The 19,078-nt window shown below is 38.0% G+C and overlaps 1 protein-coding gene across 2 annotated transcripts in view; it reads right to left on the reverse strand.

The window, feature by feature from the left end:
* LOC122790318 (protein CutA homolog) overlaps nt 1-19,078 on the reverse strand; it is a 757,176-nt gene that overhangs the window by 613,297 nt on the left and 124,801 nt on the right. For both annotated transcript variants that reach the window (XM_044057842.1, XM_044057841.1), the window contains exon 3: nt 8,607-8,666. In XM_044057842.1, the coding sequence (XP_043913777.1) occupies nt 8,607-8,666 (60 nt within the window). The remainder of the gene's footprint in view (nt 1-8,606; nt 8,667-19,078) is intronic.

Below are 19,078 nucleotides of genomic sequence, written 5' to 3' on the forward strand. Positions count from 1 at the left end.
ACCCAGGTGGCTGAAGAGGGTGTAGGAGACTGAAGCAATTTTTCTGCAGTATTGAGCTTTTCATTAAGTTTTTAAACATGTAACATTAGCATAAAGTCTAGCAATTAGTCTACTTTAACATTTATAAAAATGTAGTTACATACAGATCAGGATTGTGAAATTATTGGACACTTGGAATATTGCATGGGTGTCCTATTTCACAACAATATTATGTAAACACAGCCTGGCAACATGGCAAAAACCTAAATGTTTATTTCTAATGGTATGACTTATTTTATACTACCATATGTTTAATAAAAAATCTTTCATCGCAAAATAAAAAATAACAACAATAAACATTCTTTATGTAGAGTAATTTACTGTCTAATCAGCTAAAGAAAAAGAGGAAATAACTGCTCATTACGCAATGGCTTTATGAAATCAAGGCTAATGATAAAAATTGCTTTCTGTAACATAATTTTGTATAATGTTCTGTAATTTAACTTGAGCAGCAATACATATTCTGTACAGTCATGGGAAAATGCTAATGTGATTTTAGTATGTGCTAGTGCAGCAAACACTGCTTGTAACAACATCATTTATAATTTAGATGGTAACTGATATACCCTGTTTTAGATTAGACAGACAGCATTAGTTGTGCTTTGGATGCAGACAGAAACATGATCCTTTAGCTTGTTCCACCACTACAAGAAAGAAAACATGTTATTATCAAACTGAAAAAATGGAATCCTTTCTAAGTCTCTGTAGGTCAATGAACTCAAAACAACGTCTGCTTTTGAAATTACTCAGTTGACGGGGGTTCAGTCAGGAAAGTGCAACAGTGGGCATTCACTTTGTGTATGTATGATCATGTTTTTTTTTGTTTTTTTCCTGGATAGAAAAAGCTATCCTACTCTTACCCTGCCAACCTTGCTAACTTGTAATAGTGAAGATGAAGGCCATGTTGTTCCTTCTGATTCACTGTCATTGGATTCATGATGACATATTCACTTTATGCAATGATCCTATAATGTGGTTTTGCTTTTGTTGTGATTTGAAGTTTTTACTGGGAGGAGAATGTTGCTTTAGGTTTGTGATCTGTTTGGTGTATGTGCTTGACTTTTCTGAATTCCAGCTGCAGTTCTACTTTACTTTTCTGTTGCTGGAGATCATGTGGAAGCATGCTACTGTTTCACAGCTGTTTTCACTCATTCTGCTACTGGTGACCTGGAGTCAGTGTACTAAATTAAGGGAGATGGAGAAGATGCCTTCTACATGGAGTGTAAGAAGGCCTTACTGGACAGCATAGGCAAAGAAAGGAAAAAACTTCCCAGTGAAGGCAGGAGCTGCTTACATGTAGTAATACTTTTTGACACAAACAGCTTGGTGATGAATTATGGAGGAGGCATAAGAGCAAGGGAGGTGCTTAGGACATTCCAGAACTTTGGTTACATGGTGGCCTTTTTGGAGGTTCTAAGTCATGGCCATGTGGTGTGGAAGAACAACCATGACAGGGCTAGAAATCCAGTGATGTGAACCTTGCCTCTAAATGATTGTCAGTGTTGAACTGACACCTCAACCCCATTTGCAAAAATGGGGAAAATGCTTTACGGATGAATGGATAGATGGATCAATAGTCATGGCCAGTATGGTCAAGAAGAACAAGATCAATAATTACAGCTGTTGGCTCATGAAAAGACCAATAAATGAGGGGCTAGAATTACTGGGGGGCTGGGAGGAGAAAAGCAGTAGGGAGATCCACTATACCACAGACAGCATCTGGGTGGAACAACCTTATTGAAGCCTTTAAATTTAGGTGGTAGACAGAGAAGCAGAGAGGCAGACTAACACTCGGAGCAGTAGGAAAAGTCATAGACAAACAAAACAGCAGAAATTAGAGCAATAACAAGCTGGCAAAGCTGAGTGCAAGTTCATGATGAGCAATGTAATAACTTTGGGAAGGAAAATGGAGAAGATGCATATGATAAAAGTAGCTGCACAGAGAAACATAGCTGGGTGACTACAACTTGGGCAGCTTATATACGGTACCAGACACAGAAGGGACTGTATATCATTTTTCCCACCAGAATGAAATGGACAAGATAAGTATTTGGCAAAAGAAGGCAAACTACAGACAAGTAAGGGTTTGGATGCAAACAAAGGGCAGTTTCCTGATAAGCTACAGTAAAGCAGAAAGCTGACATCAGGCTACTGTATAACAACTACAATCAAACACAAAATGGGACAGCAAAATTCGAAGGAAAAAAAAAACAATGCGAAGTTGAGGTAGGGTAAATAAAGCAGCAAGAAGAGCATTGCTTATGGGAGCCCACAGCATCTTTGAGGAAAAAGTTAATATTTCTGAATAAAAATCCTGAATGAAAATTAACTTTTTTCTTTTTCAGCATATTTTTCTCTTTACCGGTTGATTATCCATTTTCTGCTTCCATCAGCCCATTTCTTCACCTCATTCTTTCTTTCTTGATATTGTAGGCTGGGGGAGCAACTGTCAATGACCATGCATATTATCCAGCAGGGAATATGTACATTTTGGTCTGATTCCCTTCACCTTAACTGCCTGCTGTTCACACAGCCCGGTAACAAATACCACTAAGTATTCTGAACAGTGCTGGCTGCGTTGATTATTTATTGCTGGGGAGGCATATCTTGTTTCTTGAAGTGTCCTGCCTGTTTTACCTGTCCTTCACCACATGTCAACAGTGACCCCCCCCACCCCACCCCACACACACACAGCCTGCTACTTAGATATACAAACTCCGGGATTGAAGTATAGTGAGGGAAGGGGTACATTTCCCGATCCCCACTATAGTGTGATCTGCATCAAAATGCAGAAAGTCACAACAGTGAATGCTGTATTGCATTCGCTGTTGTAAATTTCTACATTTTGGCATTCGTTCTTCCAATTCTACCAAATCGGTAGATTTGCACTAATGTGAATCGCACGAAGTGCAATAGGGAAAACGATAGTAAACCACACATATATATATATATATATATATATATATATATATATATATATATATATATATATATAGATGGATTCACTATGTAATCCTGAAATACTGAAATTACATAGCCGAACACACCAAACACCGAAACCCTACAACCGCGAAATTCAAAATCCCGACAGTACACTACAGATAAAGCACACACAAATGCATACACACAACTTCCCACCAACTAAAATATAATATCCTACACACCCCCCTACTTATATATACTAACTCCAAGATCACACAATGAGACACACACAGGTAACTCACTCACACACATTGTACACACCCTCGCACACACATCACAGTCAAAACACATACTGACATACACTAAAGCCCCTAACCAACACACATACACATATATACATACCCAAACTCACATCTTACCATTCACACACCACAACAGCAGAAGCACTAATTCAAAATCTCCATACTTCGGGATTTTGAATTTCGGGCTTCTGGTTTACCGGTATTTTAAGACTTCGCTATTATAATTTCGAAATACTGAAATTTGTGATTTCAGTATTTCAAAATTAAATAGGGAACCCATATAAATATATCTATATATCTATATTTATATATCTATATCTATATATATATATATATATATATATATACACACACACACACACACACACACACACACACACACACACACACACACACATAGATATAAATACAGATACATAGATATAAATATAGATACATAGATATAAATATAGATACATAGATATAAATATAGATACATAGATATAAATATAGATACACAGGTATAGATCATTATCCCTTTTCCTTCTTGCTAAGCAAACTAATCATTCCTATTTGTCTACCAGATCACACTTGCTATCCAACTGACTCTGACAGAACCTGCACATGAGCAGAGAGAAGGTCTTTGTAGTGCAGCATTCCAACCTGTGAAAATAGATAGAAGCCTCTCTCCAGAACAGAACTGATAAATACATCCAACCAAGTGTGTACTTTTACCTGCAGTCCACGTAAGTTCACAAAACGTGAGTGCCCATACCTTTGGCATGCACACTATATGCTAAAATGTCTGCTGTATAAGTGACAGTGAGCCGCTTCATCACCTCCCAAAGAAAATAGCTTCATGGGAGCTCAGTCCTCAGCATACCAAGACAATTTTGTATTTCTTTCAGATAAGAAGTAAAGCCAACAATATAATTTCTCATTTTGGACAATTAGGAAAAACATCAGAAAAAGACATTCACACTTGCAGTTTAAGTCATTGCTTACTTTATAGATGTAGCTCGATTATCGGAGGAAATTGTCAATTTGGCATAAGACCATTTGGCATTTACCAACAGATGAAGACTTGTGCCTGTAAGTGTATAATGTGATATTACAGAAATGCAGGACTGTAGAAGAAACATTCTACCTTGTACACGTTCATTAAATTATTCATTAAAGGACCTCCATTTCATGCACATACATGCAAGGAATGCTATATTCATGCTTGTTTAGTTGGATTGTTTGCTGCATAAAGCCTGATGGCTGTTGTAGAACAGAGCATGTATTGTAGCTTTAAGAAGCATTTCAAAGTGAGGACACGTGCATATAAATAGTGCGCACGTGAAGGCAGCATTGCCATTTTGAGTGAACACCCAGAGTGTTAACATGTATGAGTGCAGTATACAATCTGTTTCTAAGTTTATTTAAGGTGAAGTTACTAAGCCTCAATCCTGATATGTTTGTATATAATAAAGCTGTTTGAACCGAACTTACAACTGTTTACCTCCTTTATCCTGACCAGACGAGTGACATCTATCAATCCCCGGGACACCATATTTTTCTAGCTTCTCAAACCAGACTGATTATAGTCTGTCAATGACAGTCGTACAGTTTCATGGTTATATTGTTTAAGTGTCAGTAAGGAAACAGGTAGCATATTACATTCAGTGAAGAAGGCTGTGGGTTCTTTTCCCATGCCAGGTAGACTGATTGCTGATGCGCACTTTTTTTAAAAGTAACACAGGTAATTTATTCTTTAAGGGCAGCTGATACTGAATTTGTAGATGACGCACTGAAATGCAAACCTCTTCATTAGTTACAGTTCTATTTTTTGTGGAGTTATTCAGATGATTTTTACCTTTGCATACACCGTGCATATTAACTGATAGTGGTGGATTATAATGACTGCAGTTTGAGTGGCCTTTTATGATTGAAATGTTCAGAAATGGGTAATTTTATGATTTCTGATTTTTGTTACTGAGGATCACTTGTTTGTGATGAATAAAGGCTTGTTGCTTTGGAACACTACTGATTTTTCAGGATTTTTGGGAATTATTGTGACCGAGCTCCGTAATGATGTTTTAAGACCACTAATTTCTCTGATTTTTTTATTTTTTCCTCAACGCTCGTGGTAGTGAGGTTGAAACAAGACAGATTCCTATGCCTGTTTATTTTTTTATATGAAGGTGAATTAAAGATCACATGCATTTATGCCATGGTCCTAAAATGTGTGCAGGTGGCCCATGGTTTGAAAACAGCCCAACGGTGCACTTAAGCCACCGCTGGCCACATGCATTTTCTATGAATGAGGGCTTCAAAGCAGTTTCACTGAATGTAAATGCAGAGATGTTTACTGTTGCTCATGATAGGTTAAGTCTATTTTCATTGTGAGACTGTATTGTTTTGTTTAACAAATGGCTATCAGTGTCTGTGCTACAAAATTTGAAAGAAAAGTTTAAAATTAAATCCAAATATCTATAACCAGAGTAGAAGTTAAGAAGAAAATAGTAAGCAGACTGACATCTTTGAACAGTATCCATGGTAACTAGGGAGAGATGTCCAAGTAATGGGACACTAGAATGCCTGCGGGGGGTGGGAGGTGCTGATCCTTTATCATGCCTAGGGGCCCCATTTGATTATGATGTAACTCTTCCCTCATATGAGATATGAGGGAAGAGTGTGAAAATTGCATCTTCTCTTCTATAATCTGAGATGTGCTTCTTGACAGTGGACTAATGCCGAAGGACCAGGTTTCAGCTGTATTCATGATATATTATCATTTTAAGATACAACCCAGATTATGCATTTATTCCTACTTCACACTTAGCAGGGGTGATCCTTATGCTGATGCCATCATGACATGACAACAGTTACTGCCCTTATATTGGGCCTTGTCCAGCTATATTGGATGCAGATCATGGCAGTAAAGTTGCTGACATTTATGTGGGTTATTTACTGGCTGCACATTGCTGCTAGGAATGGCTTTACAATCCCGACACATGCCTTTCTCAGTGGCGTCCCTACCTCTGGTTATGTATAAACTGCATGAGGAGTAAAGTCACCAAGTATACTCTATCAGTCTTCTTTTGGTCAGTTGTTGTTCCCCACAGGGAATCACTGCTGGTGCTGTTTTTATACATCGAGTGGCAGTGATTCAGAGTTTTAGGTCTTTCCATTTCTCTTTGTGGTTGTGTAACTTGCAGTTAAAAAATTTGTTTCCCTTTTTTTTTTGTGCATGTGTAAAGGTTGTGACTTGTGTGTGTTTTATTTATCCACTTCAATGGGCAGCACAGTGGAGTAGTAATTAGCATTGTCACCTTACAGTAAGAGGTCATCTGGTTCAATTCTCGGCTGGGGTGCCTTCTGTGCAGAGTCTGCATGTTCTCCCTCTGTTTGTGAAGGTTTCCTCTGGGTGCTCCGGTTTCATACCACATTCCCAAGACATACTGCAGGTGGATTGGATGCTCTAAATTGGCCCTAGGTGTGAGTGTGTGCCTTCTGAGGAAGACTGGGCCTTAGGCTGGCAACTCAACACCATAAAACTCTACTGCCCCTCATTCTGTGTACCAGTAATCTGCTGTGTTGACTGGAGCAGCCAAAAGGAGAAGAAAATAAATTTTATCCACTTGAAGTTTTGGCCTATTTCAAGTTGATGAGATGCATTGGAACCATGAACAGCACAGTCTGGATTCTGTTTACACAAAAGAGCTGCTTGACCCCTGTACTTCAGTAAAGTACCTCAGGTCATCTTGTGAGGGACTGCAGGTTTTCCAAGAGGCCACCCCCAGACACCTGGTAGAGTTTCTTTTATTTACCTTGTCCTGACACAAAGGGGTAAGTTACTTTTTTTCTGATTTTGGCTTGTGAATGTTGAAGCCTCATTCAGCAGGTCTCATAAGTATCATCTCTGCTATGAGAGTCTGCCTAAATTCTCCCAGGGGCAGCAGTTAATCATTTATATGTCATAGTTTTTAAAATTAATTATTTATATTACCTATTTTAGACATTTGAATTGCTTAATTATGATGTTTCTATAAGCATTTGAATATATAAATGAATATATAATTAATTACCACATTGTGAACTTTTAAAATTGTATGAACAGCAGCAGAAAATGTAAATCTTAAATAATGTCAAGCACACAGCAGCTAATGTGAAATCATCAAAAAAAAAATGCAATAAATCCAGACTGCATCTAAACAGGTCTTTGAGGTTCATCTTTAAATTTAGATGTAAATCCCATAACACATAGACTGTTAATGCTTATATTCGAAAATTCACTGCTGCACAATACAGTTTCTTTGCTGCATTCAAAGCATTACATAAAAGCAATGTGATACATATGTCTATGGATCTACTTTGTATTGTTGAAAAAACACTTACTCGAAATTCAAAATGTCAAGACCACTTTGCCAAAATGGCATGTTATTGAACACCTGGAACATTACAAATTTAATCCAGGAAGCTAACCACTTGTCCACCAACACATAAAAAAGCAAATCAAAGCTAATCAAACCCACTCATGTAGAGGGCTTAGCCACCCACACTCCCCTAACTAAATATACCAACTCTGAGACTGCACTAAAGTGGAGAAAAGGGCAAAATCCACCATGGTGGCCCAGTGGTTAGTTTCCCGGAGTAAAATTGCGATGTTCTAGGTGCTCGATAACATGCCTTTTCAGCAAAGTGATCATGACATTTTGAATTTCGCATAAGTGGGTTTTTTGACAATATAAAGTATATGATCTGAAAATATATTAATAAAATAATTGCCTGGTACAAAAAAGAGCAGGAATCACTATTTTGAGCAGTTCTTCTCTTAAAGGAAAAAAACAAACTGTTTTCACTTTCAGTAAACTTGGAATTCTAACAAACAAGTGAAATGCAGTCTTGTGACAGTTCACATAAGATCATGAAATCCACACTGCTATTTGTAATAGTTTTAAATAGTGAAGAATATCAGAAATGCCATTATGAGTTGTGAGTATGTCAGGTTTAATGGCCTGCATTAGAAATGTTTATAAATCTCAAAATGAAATTGATTACTTTTGAATGACACTACAAGTTCAAATCTTTTCTGAGAACATCTTAACAATAAGACCCCGAACATAGTATTCAGGACTTGTGCTCTTTCCGATAACATTTGCTACAACAAATATAATAGTGCAAAAGCGGCACAAAACCACTTAAAAGCCTATGCTGGACATACAATAGAACAGAGAAATACCAAAGAACAGCAAGGCTACCACGCCCATATAAAATTATTTTTTTTTAATAAATCCTGGATAAGCAAAACAATATAATGAGCAGGGATCACAAGCACATTATTAATTATTATGATTACAAAGTTAATATTTTACTTACAAAGAAAATGCCTTTGGCAAAGCAATTACAGAAGCAGCCAGCCTTTTCTCCAAAATGGCTCTGCAAAATAGACAAAAAATTGTTAATTAGGTACATAGTAAAACAGATATGAAGTAAGGGATAACAGTTGATCAAATCATTTTTGAAGACCACACATTGAGCCTAACTTGGTGTTTTTTATATTTTCTGTTTCACTTACTGCAATTCAGTAATGCATTTCAAGAAAAAAAGAGTTACAAAAAATGGAATGAGGCAAATCATGACTGAAGCCAATTTGCTTCTTGATCTTAAAGTTTTTTTATTTCATAACCACACCAGTAGGCCTATTGTAGAGTTCATTTTCTTTCTTCACAAACTAAAACTACTTTGTCAACAGGCAAGATATATCCCAGGGTTCATTGACACATTGCTACTAGCAATGACAGAGAGCAGAGTAACATGATGGCAATATTTTGTGATTCAGTGATATAAAACTGCACTAAAGCATGTCATTAGCAGGTCATTATCATGTCTCTGAATCAAACACTAGCATTGTTAGCGCTAACTAGGTTTAATGTTCCTACTATTAGACCATGCAGCAATGCAGATGACAGGCATCAGCTTACGTGGACACACACACACACACGCACACACACACACACACACACACACACACACACACACACACACACACACACACACACACACACACGCATGCACGCACACACACACACACACACACATTCAAACACATTCATACACATTCACAGACATCCAGACAGCTGTAATTATCCCCCTACATAGCATGGGTCTACTTCATAACATTGCAATTTCATAATGTTGAATTTCATAACATTGAGACCATAACATTTTAAATTCAAAACACTGAAAACCCAAAACATTGAAAACTCAGAACATTGAAAGTGTACTTCATAACATTGAAAACTGCATTGCACAAGTAAATAAGATCGCCTCCACCTACAACAACACCTAAGTAACAAACACACTTTCTACTACGTTTCTGCAGAAATGTAGTAGAAAGTGTGTTTGTTAGTTAGTTGTTGTTGTTGTAGGTGGAGAGGATGTTATTTACGTATGCATTGTAGTTTTCATTGTTATGGAGCACACTTTCAATGTTCTGAATTTTCAATGTTTTGGGTTTTCAGTGTTTTTGGATTTAGATATTTTGGCCTTGATGTTATGAAATTCAGTGTTATGAAATTTCAGTGTTATGAAGTAGACCCCATAGCACACATAGAATAACACACATAGAATTACATATGTGCAATCACACCTACACATATATGTGCCCACACATACACACACACATACAGATGGCTTTGCAGTACTTACAGCCCTGTTTCTGCCATAGGAGGTAATGGCTGCATGCAGTCAAAAGACTTTATATGCTTTTTTCCTATGCACCTCATATAGCATGGTAGAGATATTCTTTGAATTTCAGTCCAATGCTGGAAAATATTTTCCAGGTTAGAACATTTGGCTAAAAATAAGTTACTCATGTCCCTGGGCTGCTGCATTTGCAAGTGGTCTTTACCAACTAGACTGCTGTCACACTACAGGCCAGTGCCTTCCTATCACTGTAGCAACACAACAGTCTCTGAATCACTTAGGCATAGCGTACTATGCTATGCTGCTGAGAGCAGCATTGTGCAGTCTATTATGCATTTCTGAATCCAGGTCATAATGTGAATAAATAGTAAACAAAAATATGTGAGATTTAAAATGTGAAAGCAATACTGTACAGATAAGCTGAGAACACTTTTTTTTTAAATAAATGTTCTTGAAAATCAAAAAATATACCATTAGGCTATGATGTACAAATTGCCTTGCAACTAGAATGTATAAGACAATTAAACAATTCATAATCCCTGGGATTTCATCTACTGTCCAAGGCTCTTACCACCCCCATAGTGCCTTTTTAGGCAGTGTCTCAAGGACAAACTTCCCAGTGTAAAAACACCATCTAAAAACAACCTCAAGGTTATGCTGCTAAATGCTAGGAGTCTTAACATGAAACTGGACTCACTGGAAGCAGTCCTCACCTTGAAAGACATAGACATTTGCGCAGTGACCGAAACCTGGTTCAAGGCTATGGAGAACACCCCAGCAATATCAGGCACACCTCCTTCCATACGTTCAGACCACAAACTGAAGGCATGAAAACTAAAGGAGGAAGTGAACAAATAGTCATTAAAGATAAATACAGCTCCAGACTGGTTAGACAGCATGATTCCCTGGAGATACTATAGGTACAATTAACTGTTGGTAGGACACCTGTTCAAGTCATTGGGAGTTACAGGACGCCCTCCATGAATCATAACACCCACTCGACCTATTTGAATCTACTTGAGTCTATCAGGATGCATCCAAACACCATGGCTTTAGGGAACTTTAACTACTCATCCATTGACTGGGTAAATTACTCATGCAGAAACTCACTTGGACAAAGGTTCCTCGACTTCATTAACTCCAATGCACTGGACCAGCAGGTTAACACCCCCACTAGGGGTGCCAACATCCTGGATCTGGTGATTACCAATATGGGGACCACTTTAGCACCCCTACTGTGAGGTCTTCTCTGGTGCTGTCTGACAACAAATCAGTCTCATTCAAAGTAACTATCACACCTGCCCCCCCCAAGCAGCAACTAAACTAAACACTTTTGAAAAGCAGATTATGACATCTTATGGGATGGCATAAATAGCTTCATGGCACCTCCCCCCTCAGATGGAATTGGCAACTATGCTGAGTTCTTCACAAATGCTTCATACAAACAGCTGTGTAACTGCATTGACTCAGCCATACCTGATAGGACCAAAACAAGCTCCTCAAGGAAGAACAAACCTGCCTGGTGGACAACTGTCATTAACAGGCTTTAAAATAAGAGGAAGAAATTACTGTCTAAGAGTAAGGGGGAATGAGCCCTAAACCAGAAACACTCCCTCCTTAGCCTAAACAAGCAAATAAGATTGTGATGCCCATGCACTGGCCCAGTAATCAAGGAGCCTCAATCCTCACCACTAACACCAGTCAGGGATGTGCACATTGGGAGGATGATAGGTGCACACACAGCAAAGTACTATTCCCCTTAAGACCTCAGAGAGATCACAGTCAGTCTGGGGCTGATTTTTCTCTCCCTCTCTCTCTCTCTCCAGATCCCCAATAACACTCCCCACTGGCACAGCTGTAGGGTTAAGATCTCAGCCAAGTGGTCAAGCCAGAACCTCCACCACCCTCTCTGTCCAGCTAGTGCTTTGTGTCCCTGCCCAAGTAGCTAATACACACACACTTTGAGATTTGAATTATATACAAATGCACAGACACTCCTGGGGAAGGTTGGCACAAGTTGACTAGCTATGCCCCCTTCTTCCCAGACTGTAAGGTAGAAATCACTGCCACCAATGAGCTCTTTATTAGCTACTATAAAAAGCCCTTACTGTGTAATCTTGCTGTCATCCAAATAGTAAGTGTGACCAGAAACTTTAAGGCTATTCCAGAGTGGCTTGTACAGTATCACCAAATACATATGCAAGTACTCTAAGAACTTAAATATCTATAAACAAAACAGCCGTAATTCAAAGGTTTAAATATATTTAATAATAATAATAAAAGACAATACTCATTAACTCAACACAGTGACAGTAGAGTTCAGAATCACAGGAAATATTTTAAAACAAAATTGCAGAACAGTCTTACATAAATACAGAAAACATCTAAACTACTCTTGCTATATTCCTATCTATCTCTAACAGATACTATGCCCTAAATGTCTTACTTACAGAGCCAGGCAGATATAGATGAGAAGTGCTGAAGAGTTGTTTACAGGTCCAGAACAAAATACAAAATGCACTGACTTTCACTCTGAGATAGTTCTTAAATTAATCACAATCATTTCTGCTGGGTCATCTCAGATTACATCATTCTTGTCATTTCTGCTTTTAGTTTCCAGGCCAACAGGAACTTAAAATGTAACACCTCAGTGTCAAGAATACGTATCTCTTAGAAGTTGACACTTATCTCTTAGAAACTTGCCTGGAACTGGAAATTGTAAAACTTTTAAACACCTTTTACATTAGAAAGCTGCAATTACCTCTGTTTTCAGACAATAGAAAAACCTCCTAACTGCAGACATTTTGTCTTCTAGCTGTGGCAAACACCATTGTAAAATGTTGTACTTATTTTCTCAGAGTTTGCAAGCTAACTCTGTATGTCATAACTTCTACTATGAAAACATACATTTGCATAGGCATATAGTTTATACACATTTCTGCTCTTCTCCAGCAGAGTGCACTGTGGTTACATTTTTGATGCTCAGCACATAACATTTAGTTTAATCATAACATACAGTTCTCTTACATTTGTAGACAAGCCTATGGATCATATTAATATTTACAATGACATAGAATTATTTACAAAATTCTAGGTAGCTGGGCTGGCAGCCTTCACAAAGACTTCTTGTGAAGTCCTTCAAAGTTAACTATGAATCCAAATTAGCTTCCTCAACTAAGGACAACCATAAGGTGTTCTTTAGTTACATCCATATCTCTCAACTGTACAGATTTATGCAGAATGTCCAGCTTTTTGCCTTATATGTTTGGTCCATTTTTTTTATAAAATTGTGGCTGTCTGGCAAATTAGTGACAGATCATTAAAGATTGAAGTTAGAAAATAATGACAGACATTTGAGTTTTAGACTCCATACCCTTCAGAAAGTTCATGCTAATGCAAAACCTGTTATTCTATCATCTTTCTAAATTTGTAAGATCAATATTTCAAAGTTGTCCCTATTTGTATCACTTTTTTATGGCTTTGTCCAAATTCCTTACTCTGAGATGTTGAGAGGTATGGTTACATCTGTAGCCTAAAAGGAAAGGCCCAGATTTGTGCTGAACTCGTAGTTAATGATACCACATATACTGAGCCTGTGGGCATTGCTAACCTATTAGCTGACAGGTTCTGTGAAAACTTCACTCCCCTGTCCCCAACTCATGTACCCCATGACATCCCTAACACCTGTCCTCTACCTTGTATATCTAAAGAGCAGGTAATGAATGCCCTCTCTAAGATCAAAAACACAGCATCTATGGGACCTGATAACATCCCAGACTGTGTCCTACATGGGCTCAAACAAGAATTAGGAACAACATTGGGTACTCTTTTCAATCATAGCCTAAGTACCAGCTTTGTCCCAGCTGCATGGAAACAAAAAACACCATTATCCCCTTGAAGAAAGGTGGTACTTCCACTCACCTCAGGAGCTGTAGACCTATTAGCCTGACTAGCCTTACTGCAAGGCAATGGAGTGTATCATCATGGACCTTATCAACAAAGATATAGGTAATCTCCAAACACTTGACCCTACTCGATTTGAATTTGTTGAAGGGAGATCATGCCTGTTAAACCTGGTGGACTTCTTTGAGACCGTAACCAAGGCCCTTGATGAGGGGAAATCTGTACATACAGCCTACTTAGACTTAGCCACAGATTTTGATACCATCCCCCACTCAGGCAAACAAACTCACCAAGATAGGTAGCAACCCTTATATCATTAGATGGGTCGCTAACTGCTAGAACCTATATAGTCAACATAGGGGAATCCACCTCCAACAGCAGACCTGCAACCAATGGTGTTCCACAAGGATCAGTCCTGGGACCTCTACTGTTTGGAGTCTATTTCTCCAAAGTACAAGCTAAAACTAAAGATCTGTGACTGACAAAGTTTGCTGATCTGCAAACTGGAAGTGGTCATAAAATCTCCAATTGATGTTAACATCCTACAAGAGGTTCTTACACAAACAAATGATTGGTGCCAAAGTCATGGCCTTAAGCTCAATGCAAAAAAATGTCTTATCATCACTTTTGGTAAGAGTGATGTTCCTGCTAACTACCACATCAATAACAACACCCTAAGTACATGCTCAGTGGTGAGATACTTGGGCACACAGGTGGACATCAACCTTACCTTTGATCATCATGTCTCCACAATGGTAATAAGGGCATTCTATATTGACCATCTCATAAGTAAGGGCATTGCCTCCAGAAAAAAAAAAGAAGAAGTTACAACTGCCCTGTACTCTTGCTTCATCAGGCCAATAATTGAGTACAATCCTCCTTTTGGTATGTAACTTACCAAGCACCTGCAGCAACTAGAGAGGTCACAAAGGTTCCTCACAAGGAAAATTCAAGGTCTTCAGCATCTGTCCTAAGAGGATCGTCTGAATCACTGTCATTTTCTTCTGTTTCATAGAGTAAAAACACTCCACAGCCTGGAAGCAGAATTCGTAAATAGATAAAAAAAAACAAATCCTTTAATGTCACAAGTCGATACAGCAGTAAAAACAAGCGCTTTTGCCCAGGATTTTCCTGGGCGAAAGCGCTTGTTTTTACTGCTGTATCGACTTGTGACATTAAAGGATTTGGTTTTTTATCTATTTATGAATTCTGCTTCCAGGCTGTGGAGTGTTTTTACTTGGCTTTGGCTTTGTTGCTTTGTTTTTGGTCTTCTTCTGTTTCATAGAGACTACTCAGTGGAGATCTTTGCCTTGCATATAAGGCAATCTTTGACCCTGCTTTGCTGGAAATGTGGCATATCTGTAATCAAATGGTATGAGGGTTACTGGCTCTAAAGACCTTAACCTGGTATGTGACATTAACAGAATCTGCTGTAGGAGTAGATTTGTCTCCCAGAAGTTACCATACCTTTGGAACAGACTCCCGCTTCATTTCAAGAAGAGCACCTCATCGTCCCTCTTCAAACGCAGTCTGGATGATTGAATGGGTAACTGTAAATTCACCCCGGTGGGTTCCACTAGTGTCCCTCTTGGACAGGGGCAGTAAGTGCTGACCATGGAAATAAAGGTAAAACTTGGCTAAGCCGGAAAGGACCCTTGGGTCATTAACCTAGTAACCTCCTATGATCCTATGATACACACATATATATATATATATATATATATATATATAGAGAGAGAGATTATAAATGTAGATATTGTGTGTGTGTGTGTGTGTGTGTGTGTGTGTGTGTGTGTGTGTGTGTGTGTGTATATATATATATATATATATATATATATATATATATAAATCCTTATATATTGTCATCATATAGATTGATCTCTTGGTGCTGCGGTAGCATTGTCGCATTACATCAAGATGTTGTCGCGTTCGATTCTCAGCTAGTGCGTCTTCTGTGTGGAGGCATGTGTGAATGGGCGTGCCTTCGTTGAAGGTTGTGTGTCAGGGCTGGTAACTCGGCACGTAAAAATCCACTACCAAACATTAGCGGACCGGAGTTCCACTGTGGCGAACCCTAACCGTGATAAGCCGAAAGACACAACAACAACATAGAGTGATCTCTTTTGTAATATATTTATCTACTGTGACATGATGAGTTTGACAAATATGTATATACCTTTATGTGCCTTAGGTATGGGAAGTTATCACAGTGTTACTCAGGAAAACTATATATCAGCCCATTAGCAAAGCTGTAATTAATGCTGTACAGAAAAGGGAAGTCTACAAAAGAAAGGCAGATGTTCATTCCTCATGTGGAGTTTTACCTACAATTTGTAGGAGGTGTGAATTCTGATAGAGTCTACTTGGGGCTAACTTGTGCAACATACCAGGAGAAATTTCTTGTAACAGAAAGCTATATTCAGGTCCTTGTTGAGGTCTACAACTCTGGACATCTAAAAGGCATCCTTATTTCTAGATAAACTGCGTAGCACTGTAAATAGTCAGTTTAAAGTAATTACAGGTACTGTTTTGTTTTCATTTTGAACTACAATCCAAATGACAAATGACTTATTAATTTGATTTATTCTGTGGATTTTTGATTACACTTGTGTTTTATACAAAGTAATGTCCCCAGAGGCTGTTTGAACTTACACTAGTGGATAATGTAGACACCTGGCCAAGGATTTGCCATGTTTCTGTGTGGGCAAAAGCATTACATTTGGGGCATCTAATTACCTATAAAAGTCTTGTTACTGTTTCTTGAATCATTTTTATGGCTGGATTTTTTTCTCTTTTAGTGTTTCCTGACAACTCCAGCAAAGGAAGACTTTACTGAAAAGTCATGTTGAGTACAAAACCACAGATTGATCAGAAACTGGGCCTACTACAACATTTGGTTGTGCTGGCTAATTTAGTTGCTAACCCCTAGAATGTACTTATCATGAAAGTATTAACCATGGAATTATGTCTGGTGACATTTCAGAAGTATGCCTCTATACAGAACTGGGTCTCAGCTGACTGGTCAAAACTCTTGTCATTCCACTGACAGGAGAGGGAATGAGGGAATGAAAATATATTTGGACACTGATGGAACTGATTATGTGACTATGACAAACATAAAAATTAACTTCTGATTAGGGCTGTAATAACCTCATAACATTTTAAGTGCGTGCAATGACATTATAAGAGGACTTTTAATGCTGCCAAACCACTAAGAGCACAGAAGCATGATTAGTGTTGTCAAAGGTCCCCTGTTGTGTAAGCATTAGTAACAATCAAAACCTGCAGACAAAATGCATTTGTGGTGACAGAAAAAGTATCCAATTTACAAATGTATAAATTCAAACAGTTCTGGAAAACCCTGTGGATGCAATCACTAATTTAACTCATTATGTGTTAGGAAAAATCCATTGTGTCTATACCCTGCCTTTCATCTTTCAAAACCTCTCTGACAGACTTCCTAGTTAAAATCTGTCTCTGTACTTGCTCAAAACCAGGAAAAACTATATCCCTAAATGTGAACATGTACCTATTCATTTCTTATACCTCCTTACTCTACCTTCTTCACCTATTTCCTTACTGCCATCTAATTCTCTTCCCTGACTTTCTCTGTAAATACACCATAAGCCTGTTTTTCTCTCACTTCATATTTGCATTAGACTAACTTACCTTTAATTTTTCTACAAATTGTGTAAAATTTCTCTAAGTATTAATAATTGTCATATACCTTGTATCGAGTCTTAACCAATGTTTTTAAATTATGTCTAATTAGTTATAATTATTTAAACTGCAGATGTTTTTGTTTTATTTTTGAAGATTGTAAAATTATTGTTCTTAATATGTTTTGTAATAATTTGGAGCTGTTCCCCCAGGCCTCCGCTGAAAATGGGTTTCTCTCCAGTCAGACTTTCCTGATAATCAAATGTCAGTCAATCAATAAATAAATCAATAAATATGTTCCTCTTTTTAAAACACTATGGAAAATGCAAGTGGAATGAGACCTTATAAACATTGTGGCAGGACAATACACTTGACAAGAAAGAGGCAGAACAACAACTCAATACACCCATTCAGTACAGAAAGGTGGGGACAGGAAGATAGTGGCATTCATACAGAGGTCCAGAATCAACACTAGGAGAATGGAGTCAGAATAGAAGTTACAAACAAAAACTAATTTAGTTGTGGTTGAACAACAGAATTTATCCTGTGTGTTATCAGAAGCCTGTCCCAATGACAGAGCAACAGAAACCTAAAGCTGTAAGAGATGTCAGTATAGGAACCGAAGGTGAATGGACAGAAAACTCTGGAGTAAAAGGCACACTAGAACAGAGAATGAAGCCTTATAAGGAAATTTGCCACCAATACAGAGATAGAAAAAGTGGGGTACTTGATTGAGGACTGTCAAATGAAATAAATGGTAGTAAATACTGAAAGTGACACAGATAATGAAATGGAGAGTTCAGAATCCACACCTGCTAAAACAAAATAGAAAATCCGAATGAAGTCAAACTCTAAGCAACAGATATCACTGGTTAGGAAAGAAGAAAACAGAAGATATATTTTGTTGAGACACTCACTGCAAAAGAGGGAAAGATAGAGGAATAAAAAAAAGAGAAAGGATTGTGTCCAGTTTGCTGAAACAGAGGGAGAGAACCTAAAAGAAAAGAGAGCACTGAAGAAGCTTATAGCGATAGCAGAGAGAGTACAGCAGGTGATGATTTTTGTTTAGAGTTACTTATTTAATAGAAGACAGAGAAAAAGTTGAAGTGACAGTGTTTTTTTAGCAGAACATATAACCTATATTTCAAGACAAGCTATGAATAAAGTAATCCTGAGTTAGTAGACTAACAGGTAAACTACAAAAACTTTGAAAGGCACAGTTAGAAGATTATACTTTATGTTGGGCAAGACAGCGTATAACAGAAGGTGAAGATAAGGGTAGGGAACAAGATGTTCCTAGTACTTCGTATTCCTATTTTGAGTTAAAAGATGAACTCTTATATGCAGTATATAAAGGTAAGGAAAATGTTCTTCATCAATTATTAGTGTCAAAACCTTATGAGGCACTAGAAATGAAGCTAGCCCACATTAGGAGATAATTTGGGAACTGAGGGGGTGGCACAGTTGCACATCAGATAGCATTGTCACCTCACAGCAATAGGTTCCCTAGTTCAGTTCTTGGCTACCTGTGTTTACTTGTGTTTTCTCCTAGGAGTACAGTGTCCTCCCACATTCCAAAG

The sequence above is a fragment of the Protopterus annectens genome, chromosome 16.part0, assembly GCF_019279795.1.
Source record: "Protopterus annectens isolate FY-2018-M chromosome 16.part0, PAN1.0, whole genome shotgun sequence".
NCBI lineage: Eukaryota > Metazoa > Chordata > Ceratodontiformes > Protopteridae > Protopterus > Protopterus annectens.